Below are 14,004 nucleotides of genomic sequence, written 5' to 3' on the forward strand. Positions count from 1 at the left end.
CATCTCCTACAGCTCGTCTTCGCTCCCTCAGGTCACATTTCAACATGATTACATAACAATTTAAAGTTAGATATATGTACTGAAGGTTTTAAGGGACTTAGAAACATTTAAAGATGCCTTTAAAAACATAATGTTGGATCCAGCCCATATATACACAGCCACCAAAACTAGACAATATTGCTGATGCCAAGAAGTGCACGCTGACAGGAGCCTTATATAACTGTCTCCTGAGAGGCCCAGCCAGAGCATGACAAGTACAGAGGTGAATGCTAGCAGCAAACCATTGAACTGAGAATGGGGGTCCCCACTGGAGATGCTAGAGAACAGTTTGAAAGAGCTGAAGGGGCTTGAAACCCCATAAGAACAACAATACCAACCAACCAGAGCTCCCAGGGACTGAACCACTACCCAAAAACTAAACATGGATAGACCCATGGCTCCAGTTGCATATGTAGCAGAGGATGGCCTTGCTGGGCACCAATGGGAGAAGAAGCCCTTGGTCCTGCCAAGGCTGGACCTTCCAGTGTAGGAGAATGTCAGGGCAGGGAGGCAGGAAATGAGGGTGGTTGGGAGGGAGAACACCCTTATGGAAGAAGGGGGGTGGGATAGAGGGCTTATGGACAGAAAACCAGGAAAAGGAATAACATTTGAAATGTAAATAAAAATATCCAATAAAAAAAGATGGGATGTTTAAAAAAAGACTATATTGAAAAATCTACCACATCCTGTAAATTATCTCTGGGTATTTAACAAAAAGACAATTATATATACATAAAAAGAATATACTTACCATTGCAATAAAACAAAAACATAATGCTTAAGATGTGGTGTAGCTCACTGATAGAGTACATGTCTCCATGTGCAAAGTCCAGGATTCAATCCCCAGCCTCTCACTAATCTTATCAACTAAACAATTTTTATGAGAACCTATCCCCTAAAGATTTTTTTTTCTGATAGGATTCTGTGGGCTATAAAAACAGATGAATTTAGTAGCATAATGATGGGGAAGGGAGGCCCCAGCTGAAGGGGTGTAGTGTTATAACTAAAACATATCACACGCTTGTATGAAGTTTTAATGCAATTTAAGAATCAGTCACATTAAAGTTTCATGTCCAGTGCATGTTTCTCTAACGTGTGTGACTGCTGCAGATAGTCAAATATGTCTGAAGGAAAATATTCGCATTGAATCAGTGCAAGTTTGAGGGAGCTAAGACTTGACCTACCATGGTTAATTTAAAGGAAAAAGTACGCACTTAGTTCTGCAGTAAATATTTAAATGTTCTATGCAACACAAATATTGTTTCTGATTACTAATATCTGTCCACAGGCCAGGTGTCATCTTACTTTTTAGAACCTCCTAAGCAGGTTCCTTATTCCCTGCTTAATCTCCCTGGTTCTCACCCCATAAACAATGGGATTCAGAGCTGGGGGGATGAGGTGATGAAGTATATTGAGCAGGATGGGGACATCCGGAGGAATCCTCTCCCTGGCCAGGTTAGTGATGACCAGCACCAGCAGGACTGTGCTGAAGAAGAGGATGAGGATGAAGTGGGAACCACATGTGCTCAGGGCCTTGGCCACAGCTCCCTCTGCTTTGATCCTGAGCACAGCCTTCAGAATGAAAGAATAAGATAGGACAATGAGGATGAGGTCAGAGCCCAGCAGGGTCCAACCTATGACAAACTGGTACAGTTTATTAAAAGTGATATCATCACAGGAGAGTCTGGATACAGACATGTTAGTGCAGATGCAGTTCTTGATAATTCTTGCACAATATCTCAGTTGGGAAGAAAATATGGGGATAGGCATAGTAAGAATCCCATTTCTGGTTGTTACAAAGATGGCAGCCCTAACCACAAACTGGTCAGTGATGATGGATGGATACTGCAGAGGCTTACAGATGGCCACATAGCGGTCATACGCCATGACCATGAAGGTGCAAGACTCCATCGTCAGGAAACTGTTCATGACAAACATCTGGAGGAAGCAGGCAGAGAAGCCGATGGATTTATTGTCAAACCAGAAGATGGCCAGGACCTTAGGTATGACTGTGAGGCAGAGCACGATGTCTAGCAGGGACAGAAGGCTGAGCAGGTAGTACATGGGCTCATGCAGAGAGGCCTCCATCCTGATGGTGATGAGAAGGGTGGCATTGGCCCCCATGGCCAGGAGGAAGAGGAGGCTGAGGGGCAGGGACAGCCAATGCTGCCAGGTCTGGTAGTTGGGGAAGCAGATGAGAAGGAAGTCAGGGACCAGGATAGAGGAAATATTGCTTTGTGCTTCCATGTGTTGCCTTCTGATCATGACTGACACCAGAAAACCTTGGGGCTAGAAGAAAAATAAATCATCCACACACTATAAATACCCACAAGTAGATGGCATACAATAATCATTCAAAAGTAGTAAGAGGGCTCTGTGGGTAAAGACCCTTGCTGGCAAGTCTAATGACCTGATTTCAATTCTTGGACCTACATGGTGAAAGAAGAGAACTGATTCCCACGGGTTATCTTTTGTCCTCCACACATGTGCCATGGAATACATGGGACACATGTACTAAATAAATAATTTGAAGATCATAATAGGTAATCTGGCATTTTCCTAGGTCCCCATCCATTCTATTAAAAAGCCTCTGAGAATTGACATAGTTTTATTTGGATAATTCCTGTCTATATAGCTTTTCATTTCTTTACACCCAATTTGATGAATACATTATATTAGCATCCTTCTTAAAATAGAATGCCATTATTTAACTTCACAGAGGAAAAATTAAAGGCATAGGTAAGTAAAGCTACTTTTTCTTAATTATATTAAGTAAAAACACTTGGATTATGCATTTTTCCATCACTGAAACAAAATACTCAGGCCTTAAAGCTAACTGATCATTAAGATTTCACTGGACTGTCTGTCTTTTTTTCTTCCAAGAGAAGATATAACAGGCAAATCTGTAGCTAGACCCAAGGGCATCACCAGAATGTATCTGGTAACTTCATTGGACATACAGTCTTCATTTGGACAGGAAAACAACCTTGATGACAAAAAATATAGACTCAATGATAAATATAATAAAAATATCATCTAATATACTAGACAATGAGTGGGATAACAACAAGAGATTTTAGTAACAAGCAGTTTTTGGACACAATCAGCTGACTCCTGGGAATTCTCTATGAGTCATTAGCAGCTTCCCATTAGCCTCGTAAGTGATAACTATGTTATAAAACATGTAATGAACTGAAGTGTTACATTGTTTCCACACCAGGGCTATTCTCTGGGCATTGGTGGGTATGTCACAGTGGAGCTGTGCTTTTAATGTTCTGAGAAAGCCCACACTTGGCAAATTTTAACTCAGTAATGATAGTGGTCCTATTGAGGGCTGTGGTCTCTTATGTATGGTCAGATTCCCTCCCTCATCTGAAAGAACAGTAGTGATTTTCTCAAAGGCAAGGAGTAAGTATGAGAAGCCAAAGGCATTTTGAAGGTAGAAAGAAACTAATTTACTCTTCTGTGTTTACCTACTAAGTTATCACCATACAAAGGCTTCCCAGTACCATAAAAGTCTAGAGCAAAAATATAATATGAACCATGTGTGGATCCAAATGCTATTGAGTACAGTATGGGACAATACTTCTATGTACTTTTCTTTTCATTTTGATTAACATGTGAAGGTAATCTTGATGTTAATTCAATGACATCTGTTGTTTTTAGATGGTATATGGGAACTTATTTTATGTAGTCCCATTCAAAATTATGGTTTTGCTTTCTTTTTCTAAATAGCCTCTCTTTAGGAATTTCTTTGTGAATGGATCTTCTTTGCTTCAGAATGAAAATCCACAAAGTACAGAGATAATCAAACAGTCATTGTCCCAGCACCACTTACCATGTGGGTATTGTCCAAAGTCTAGATCTCCAGACAACAGCAACCCGGTACCTCCACCCAGCCCACATCCTCCTCTTCTCTCACACCTTACTTCAAGCAGGGAATTTATATCTATATTTTTATTAACCAACATAATTACCATTTACTGGGGAATGAGAAGTTTTTTCACATATCATCAAATGTGGCAGTAGGCACATTATTTTTTGTGTAAGAAATATCTGAAAACTAATACTAATTAGTGTTAATAAAGAAATGCAAAGGAGTGAAGATCAAAAGAGTAGAAGTTAAATTTTAAAAATACAGCTACACAAACTCAAATAAAAGCACATCTATCTTTTCCTATAAAGCAGACAAACTTACCTTAGCTAGATGATAGTCAGCTTAAAGAAATAAATGTCCTCATAGAAAATTATCTTTATCATTTCCAGCTGGTTATGAAGTTATTTTCCCTAGACCAATAAAATGAGGATAAAGAACTATATCCATATCCTGCCTAGAGTTTTCTAAGGAATACGGTAGGTTGAGCAATGGAAGAGATGATGTGATCCAGCCCAAGAGGCAAGAGGGCACTAACATGTAAGGCAGAACCCAGAAGGGTAACTAAGGAGCCGGGATAACTGGCCTTCAGTCATCTGAAACCTGTACAGCAGACTTTTTATGGAGGCTGAATTGTACTTGTTAACAAATTTACTGAGAATTTTCTGGTTTCTGGCTCATATAGATAATGATGAAAGTATGGTTATAATTTATGAATCTTTAACCTGATGATATCTGTTTTCTAAATGAGTAGTGTTCAACTCACACTGGAAAATGAAAAACCCAACAGAAAGTAGGGATAGAATCTAAAATTTTAACATCAGGCTTGCAATAATCCTATTGGAAGGAGCCCTTCTTCCTGCCTGCATTAGACAGCCATGTCACCAACCACACGACCATCTCTTCCTCAAAGAGTCCTGATTCTAAGCCAATATCAGCAGCTCCCAGAGTAGCTCCCACAAATGCTGTTTATGACAGTTGGTTGAACTATTTAGACCAGACTTGCAAAGATGCTGAAGGGAATTTTCATGCCCCAAGCTCCTCTCCATCCCTTCTCTTCTCACTGCCCACAGGGGTTAAAGCCACTTTAGGTATCTGAACTGGGAGTACACAGCCTATTCCTCATGGAGTTAGGTAAGGAGACACAGAAGAGAAACACAATATGGAACAATGTTGAGGAAGTAAAGAAAGGTAACTAAAATAAAATTATATAGCACATTTTAAGCAGGTAGATAGATAGATACATAGATACATAGATACATAGACAGACAGATGGACAGATAAATAGATGATACATTTGAAAGCAAATATTTCCAGACATAAGATCTTAACTACTTCAAGATGAAGAATACTCTTAGAAAACATGTTTAAGCAGGGATGTAATGCAGGAACTTCTTGACTTTTTATGAAGCTATATATCAATGAACACTTTTTAACTAAAAATCTTTCAAAATTTAATATATATTCCATTGAAGCTGAGGAAAGCATCCAGTGCATAAAGTGTTTCTAAACAAGCACCAGGACTTGAGTTCAGATTCCCAACACTCATATACAAGCCAAGCCTGGGGTTTTACATCTGTAATCCCAGATCTAGTAGGTTGGAGACAGCTGGATGCTAGAGGCTGATTACTCAGTCAGTATAGCCAAAATGGTGAGTTCCAGGTTTTGTGAGAGGCCCTGTTACAAAAATTAAAGAACAATAGTGGAAGACAATTCTTTCTTATCTTTATCTCGTTCTTCATGCTGATACCCTTAGCCTACCTACCCACACTCCCACATTCAACCAATAATTCTGTTGACTGATTTGCGCCAAGGAGTATTTTCTAAATCACCTAGTCCTGGAAGACCTTCCTGTTGTGGACCTAACATAGCTCAGCTTTAAACTATAAAACTTTGATTGTTAATAATATTTATGTTACACTGTAATTGTGCTGCAAGTCTTCCGGCAATTGATATTAACACCCTTTCTCAGAACCTGTTCACAGTCATGGTCCCTCCTTTAAGGAGACATCACAAAGGGACTTTCATAATTTCACAACCAGCAACAAGATGAAACACAGGACATAGGCTAAGGAAACGAGATCAGATCTAGAACTTCATGTTGGGAGAAGCTTACTGAGAGCTAATGTTTTTCACAGCCCTTAATGATTCTTTCTCAGATTGTTTGGTAGGGTTACAATTCTGCAATAACCACCAGTTTAACAGATCTTTGTAGTCAACTTATGTGTATGTTCCACGTGTGTGTGTGTGTGTGTGTGTGTGTATGTGTGTGTGGTGTATGTACATGATTTTGTGGATCTGTGCATGTGTGTACATGGATGCACCTGCATAATGAAGTCAGAGTTAGATGGCAAGTGTTTTTCTCAGTCTCTCTCCATCTCATATTTTTTTAGAATGGGTTCCTCGCTGATCCTGAGCTCACTGACTTAGGCTGGCCAGTGAAATGGCACATCTGCTGTCTCTGTCCCACAGTGCCTACACTGCAGACATCTGACTAACTGAGCTTTCTCTCCAGTCCAGCATCTCTTAGTATTTTTAGATATTGTTCCCCTGAGTCAGGTTTGTTTATTACAGGGCTGGCATGGGCACTATCAAAGAGAGTTAAGTACCTAGACACAAAGATCATGGAGGGCACACTGCTACAAGTTCATTGTTCACAGGACACCTAGTGATCTCATTGAACTTTCAAAGTCAGCCTGAGACACTCCCAAGCTTTTCTGCATGGTCTCCTTTCCTCATCCACATAGCACACTAGCCCAGGAAGATGCTTCTATTAGTATTAGTGTTGACAACTTCAGAAGCATTAGTTTCACAGGCCATGAATGATGCGTTTAATTTTCTCTTCAACATTCAGAAATTGCTAGGCAACCATTCTGAGTACTAAGTCTCCCCATTCTCACTCCAAAGCTAGAGCAGTGTGTCACTGTGGAGGCTGGAATGGTGCCTGGAAACTGTGGGTCAGGGAGAAAGTCTTAGTAGAACCTTCCCGAATCTCAAGATTCCCCCATTCTAAGTACTGTCCTTGCTGTTGAGTCTGTCTTCTTCATAGCTGACATAAAGCTTCAAATTCAAAGGGTAAATTCTTGAATGCAGCCTAGACACAAGGAAGACAGTGTCCTGCCTGTAGTATTAGGTTCTGTGAAATGTGATAGTTGGACCTGTGCCTCTGAGTGCTTTGTGTCTTCCTCTTAGATCATTTAACATGGAGCCACTGTTTCTACACCTCTGGCTGTGTTCTTATCTTTCTCTTTCCTGAACTTTCATGGAATTCACTACACTGTTGAGGAGATTAAAGAGAGTCGGGTCACAGCCAAGAGAGGAGCCTTCCTGCCCACTAGAGGCAGTCAAAGAAGTGTCTTCTAGTAACCATCAAATCCATTCTTTTCTGTGTACATCTAGAACTATGACTTGTCTCTTACAGCTGAGATTCAGCAGAGCCCCCTCACCCATGAAGCACAGAGTGTCATGTAGGGTGGGGAACATCAATGCTCAGGGATCACCTCCCAGTACACTCTTTTTTTTTTTTTTTTTTTTTAAAAGTGTTTCTGAGTCTTTTTTTTTTTTTATTAACTTGGTATTTCTTATTTACATTTCGAGTGTTATTCCTTTCCGGTTTCCGCAAACATCCCCCCCTAATCCCTCCCCTCCCCTTCTTTATGGGTGTTCCCTCCCATCCTCCCCATTGCCGCCCCTCCCCCCAACAGTCTAGTTCACTGGGGGTTCAGTCTTAGCAGGACCCAGGGATTCTCCTTCCACTGGTGCTCTTACTAGGATATTCATTGCTACCTATGCAGTTGGAGCCCAGGGTCAGTCCATGTATAGTCTTTAGGTAGTGGCTTAGTCCCTGGAAGCTCTGGTTGCTTGGCATTGTTGTTCATAAGGGGTCTCGAGCTCCTTCAAGCTCTTCCAGTTCTTTCTCTGATTCCTTCAACGGGGGTCCCTATTCTCAGTTCAGTGGTTTGCTGCTGGCATTCGCCTCTGTATTTGTTGTATTCTGGCTGTGTCTCTCAGGAGCGATCTACATCCGTCTCCTGTCAGCCTGCACTTCTTTGCTTCATCCATCTTGTCTAATTGGATGGCTGTATATGTATGGGCCACATGTGGTGCAGGCTCTGAATGGGTGTTCCTCTGTCTCTGTTTTAATCTTTGCCTCTCTATTCCCTGCCAAGGGTATTCTTGTTCCCCTTTTAAAGAAGGCACACTCTTCTTTTTATTATGATATCCTTGTCCCAAAGTCCAGCCTCTGCTTCATCAAGTTCCCACAATTTCAAGTCCTTTAAAATTTTTTATCATTCTTACTTATTTATTATATAATTTCAGCAGTTGGGTGTGTGTTTCTTTACCCAGTCACAGGTAAGATTAATTAGATTCCAAGTGTACTGCATCATGTTCTGGGAAGTCTTCCCTCAGTAAGACATAATTCCACTTTTCAGGGATTGAGTGGTCTTACAGTGCAAAGTATTCAGTGCAGTGACACAGCAATGAAAGGATTATAATTGAGAAGAAAAGGAGACATGTCAGACTGCCCTACAGAGCTCAAGAACCACTTGACAAAAGACAGATGGCTTGGACTGGATCTGCATGGCTGTGAGGGAATTATAGCCCAGTGCTTTCTGCCTTCTACTTCCTGCTTAGAAAGTTAAATGCATTTCTCTCTTCAGATTCCTGAAGACAAAGGCTTTTCTGGTTTTTGTAAGGTTCACAGAGGACCAGTTAGTAATACAAACAGCTCCTGGCTTTTATTCTGGACACACAAGCCATAGAGCAAAGAGGGAGCTGATCATTACCCTTCATACCCATGATAATGCTCCTATAAAAGCTATGAATACACTTGCCAAATGCATAATGGTACTTTTGCTTTTCTGCTGAAAAATGAAGAAGCAGGCTTGCATCAGAAGAGGATAACTAAGAAAGAGAATAAACTCTCTCTGTGTGTAGAGTACTAAGTACTGATGGGAGAATTTGTGTACTTGGATAAATTATCATGGAGCACTCAACCGAACTACCTCTATTCCTTTAAGATTAGAGAGAAGAAAAGCAAAGCCTAGGAGACGTGCTCTCATATGAAGTTGGTATTTTGTAGTTATTATACAACGTCTCAGGGCACTATTACAGTCATTACTGATTTATGAAAAAGTCACTCAGAATGATCTATTGACGTGCAATCTAAAAGAATTCTGTTATGCCTGAATCTTTATGGGTTTATTTCTGAGCCCCTGCTGAGATCAATACTATTTCAGAGTATACCTGTCTCAATACAGAAAGTCATGAACATATCATACCAAATTTTTATTGTAACTATTGAAGAGTGAATCAGATGAACCAGACAAAACCATGTGATGGCTTTTCTATGCCTACCATTAGCATACATAGAGGCAATAGCAATGAATTACTATAATATAACAGCAAGAGACAGAGTAATAAAGAGTTTAAAACACAAAGGACACTTTACTACCAAGAAAAATGAAAAGGTATTTGAAATTTTATTCTTACCCACCTTTATCAGCAATGTTAATAATGGGACTTATAATTTATAGAATAACATGAATGTGTTACTGGCTAAATATTTATAACAAATTGCATAGATAACATTATTCTTTTACTGTGGGATAAGAAATCAACTTTCATTCTCTATCTGTGTCCTGGAGTTAATCCTGTGGCACAGTGCTTTGTACCCAAATCCCACTGGAGGGAACTAGTCTCCCAGTTGTGCTGTCACTCTTAAGTTCACAGGGAAAATGAACATTTTTGCTCCAATAACTGACCAACAAGTGACCCACCAGAAGACAGGAGGGCTCAGGAATCATGGAGCAATTGTGAAGAGGATCCTTCCAGTCTTTATCTGTGCCTGGTAGTTAATCATGTAACACAGCTCTCCTTATCCAAATCCTGCCCAGAGAGAGCTGGTCTCCCAGGAGTGCTGACACACCTGAGATCACAAGCTCATAGGCTAACAGGCTCACAGAAGGAACAGGCTCCACTTAGAGATAGCAAGACCAATTAACACCAGAGATAGCCAGATGGCAAGAGGCAAGCACAAGAACCTAAGCAACAGAAACCAAGGCTACTTGGCATCATCAGAACACACTTCTCCAAATACAGGAAGACCTAAATACAACAACACACTAGAAAAGCAAGATTTGGATTTAAAAATTACATCACATGATGATCATAGAGGACTTTAAGAAGGATATAAATAACTCTCTTAAAGAAATATAGGAGAACACAGGTAGACAAGTACAAGCCTTTAAAGAGGAAACACAAAAATCCCTTAAAGAATTATAGGAAAACACAGTCAAACAGGTGAAGGAATTGAACAAAACCATCCAGGATCTAAAAATGGAAATAGAAACAATAAAGAAATCACAAATGGAGACAACCCTGGAGATCTGGGAGTCATAAATGCCAGCATCACCAATAGAATACAAGAGATAGAAAAGAGAATCTCATGTGCAGAAGCCACCATAGAAAACATTGACAAAACAGTCAAAGAAAATGCAAAGTGCAAAAAGCTCCTAACCCAAAACATCCAGGAAATCCAGAACACAATGAGAAGACCAAACCTAAGAATAATAAGTATAGATGGGAGCAAAGATTCCCAACTTAAAGGAACAGTAAATATCTTTAACAAAATTATAGAAGAAAGCTTCCCTAATGTAAAGAAAGAGATGCCCATAAGGATACAAGAAGCCTACAGAACTCAAATAGATTGGACCAGAAAAGAAATTTCTCCTATCACATAATAGTCAAAACATCAAATGCACGAAAAACAGAAAGAATATTAAAAGAGGTAAGGGAAAAAGGTCAAGTAACATATAAAGGCAGACCATTCAGAATTACACCAGACTTCTCACCAGAGACTCTAGAAGCCAGAAGAACCTTGACAGTTGTCACACAGACTAAAATAGTACACAAGTGCCAGGTCAGGCCACTATACTCAGCAAAATCCTCAATTAACACAGATGTAGAAACCAAGATATTCCATGACAAAACCAAGTTTACACAACATCTTTACACAAATCCAGCCTTACAAAAAAAATAATAGATGGGAAAACTCCAACACAAGGAGGGAAACTACACCCTAGAAAATGGAAAAATTTGATCTTCTTTCAACAAATCCAAAAGAAGATACCCACACAAACATAATTCCTTCTCTAACATCAAAAATAGCAGGAAGCAACAATCACTTTTCCTTAATATATTTTAACATCAATGGACTCAATTCCTCAATAAAAAGACATATACTAACAGACTGGATATGTAAACAGGACCCAGCATTTTACTGCATACAAGAAATGCACGTCAGTGACAAAGACAGACACTGCCTCAGAGTAAAAGGCTGGAAAATTTTTTCCAAGAAAATGATCTGAAGAAACAAACTGGAGTAGCTATTCTAATATTGAAAAAATAGATTTTTGACCAGAAATTATCAAAAAAAGATAAGGAAAGACACTTTATACTCATCAAAGGAAAAATATACCAAGGTGAACTCTCAATTCTCAACATCTATGCTTCAAATGCAAAGGCACCCACATGTATTAAAGAAACTTTACTAAAGTTCAATGTATACATTGTCCCTCACACAATATTGCTGGGAGACTTCAACACCCCATTCTCAAAAATGGTTAGATCATGGAAACAGACTAAACAGAGACACAGTGAAACTAACAGAAATTATGAACCAAATGTATTTAACAAATATATATAGAACTAACACAAAAAAGAATATACCTTCTTCTCAGAACCTCATGGTACCTACTTCATACCTGACCATATAATCTATCACAAAACAGGCCTCAACCAATATAAGAAGATTGAAATAATCCCATGCAACCTATCAGATCACCATGGACTAAGGTTGGTCTAGAATAACAACAAAAACAACAGAACGCACACATACACATGGAAGCTGAACAAAGTAGTATTCAATGGTAATTTGGTGAAGGAAGGAATAAAGAAAGAAAGTAAAAACTTTTTTAGAATGTAATGAAAATGAAGGCACAACATACCCAAACTTATGGGACACAATGAAAGCAGGGCTGAGAGAAAAACTCATATCTCTGAGTGCCTCCCAAAAGAAACTGTAGAGAGCATACACTAACAGCTTGAGGGTACATCTGAAAGCTCTAGAACAAAAGTAAATACATGCAAAAGGAGTAGACAGACGAAATAGTCAAACTCTGGGCCGAAATCAACCATGCAGAAACAAAAAGAACTATACAAAGAATCAACAAAACCAGGAGGTGGTTCTTTGAGAAAATCAAAATAGATAAGCCCTTAGCCAGACTAACCAGAGGGCACAGAGACAGTATCCAAATTAATAAAATCAGACATCAAAATGGAGAAATAACAGAAATTGAGGAAATACAAAAAAAATCATCAGATCCTACTACAAGAGCCTATATTCAACAAAACTGGAAAATTTGGATGAAATGGACAATTTTCTAGACAGATATTAGGTACCAAAGTTAAGTCAGGATCTGATAAACCATATAAACAGTCCCATAACTCCTAAAGAAATAGAAGCAATCATTAAAAGCCTGCCAACCAAAAAAGGCCCAGGACAAGGTAGGTTTAATGCAGAATTCTATCAGCCCTTCAAAGAAGACCTAATACAACACTCTTCAAACTACTCCACAAAATAGAAAGAGGCTTGATGCCCCAGTGTAGGGGAATTCCAGGGCGGGGAGGCAGGAGTGCTTCTATCCACCCTTATAGAAGCAGGAGAAGAGAGGATGGGATAGGGGGTTTCTGGAGGGGAAACCAGGAAAGGGGATAACATTTGAAATGTAAATAAATAAAATATCCAATATAAAAACAGAAATCAAAGGTTAGAAATTTTAAGTAGTCAGCCAAAATTTTACACTCAAATATGAAATAGACATAGTTTTCACTTTTAAAATAAATTTATTTGTTGTGAAGAATTAATAGAGAGGGTTGTGATTATTGGGTTCAATCAGATCTATTTCAAAGAATATAAGACACTGAAAGAATTTTTACAATGATGATAAATCAGAATGGTATAATAAAGAAGAATTGTAAAATATGGACAATATTTTCAGGGTTGGGATACTGTTGTGAGTCTTTGTGAAGGAGAGGGCACTGGAATCTGGATTTCAGACCATGAGATGGACCAATTCAGATAAAGGAAGGAGCAGAGAGGAGCACAAATGTCCCATGTAAAGTAGGCCTGTGCAATTGTGTGATATGCAAGTTGGGGGCCAGCTGTGGTTGTGCACCCTCAGTTTCCTCCCTAGGGTGTGCAGAAGTCACTGTACACCAGGCTGGAAGGCTGAAGCAAATTCCAGAAAGGATTGGGCCTGCTGGATCCCCATCTGTCTGGGTACTTGTCTGAGGAAAGCCTTCTGCAGAGATTTTAGTGATACAACTCTTAGAGGATACTCAATGAAATATCTCAGAGTATCTGCAGTGAAATAGCTGGTGTGCATACACTTTATTTGGGGTGAAGAAAGTCTACATATGAACCTTAGAGGGTGGAAAAGAATTTTATAGGGGAACGTAAAACCATTGGCTAGAGTTTAAAGTACTAAGAATGCCTCATTTGCAGGAGAGGCATTCCAATAATCCCAGGCACTTGCTGGGCATGTTCTTGTTGGGAAAGAAGAAGTGAAAACTGTAAGTTTGCCAAAGAATAGATAACATTTCTCGGGTAGAAGACTGGAGGTGTGTCTCCCCAGATAAGGTCAGACAGAGAAGAGGAAGCCCCACTAAGAAAAGGGAGTCCTTAATTTTGCACAGAGCTCAGAGGAGCTATCCAAACAAGGTAGATTACAACCTTAGATAGGAAGCCAGATTTCCCAACATGATTGTATAATTAGAACATCGTTCCAATGGTGATAGCAAGACATATGTGTTACTGGAAACGCACAACTCCTAGGATGCAGTACAGTGAAGACTCTCAAAATCCGCCATGCCAGTGTGCACTTTATTCCGTGCATTGTATACACCAAAGTGTTTTACGTCTAGGAATGGCATGGTAGTAGCAGAATTTTAGGAAGATTCTGTCTTTAAGGTGGAGAAATGATTAAGATGAGATGTACAAAAATAGAGGTATAATAGAAATTTTTAGG

The 14,004-nt window shown here is 39.4% G+C and overlaps 1 protein-coding gene across 1 annotated transcript; it reads right to left on the reverse strand.

Annotated features, from left to right (window-relative positions):
- Positions 1 to 1,347: 1,347 nt before the first annotated feature.
- On the reverse strand, positions 1,348 to 2,304 carry LOC116894140 (olfactory receptor 56A4-like). Its single transcript, XM_032895858.1, has one exon. The coding sequence runs from the start codon at positions 2,302 to 2,304 to the stop codon at positions 1,348 to 1,350; it is 957 nt and encodes a 318-aa protein (XP_032751749.1).
- Between the last annotated feature and the right edge of the window lie 11,700 nt (positions 2,305 to 14,004).

This window comes from Rattus rattus, chromosome 2 (assembly GCF_011064425.1).
Source record: "Rattus rattus isolate New Zealand chromosome 2, Rrattus_CSIRO_v1, whole genome shotgun sequence".
Classification (NCBI taxonomy): Eukaryota; Metazoa; Chordata; class Mammalia; order Rodentia; family Muridae; genus Rattus; species Rattus rattus.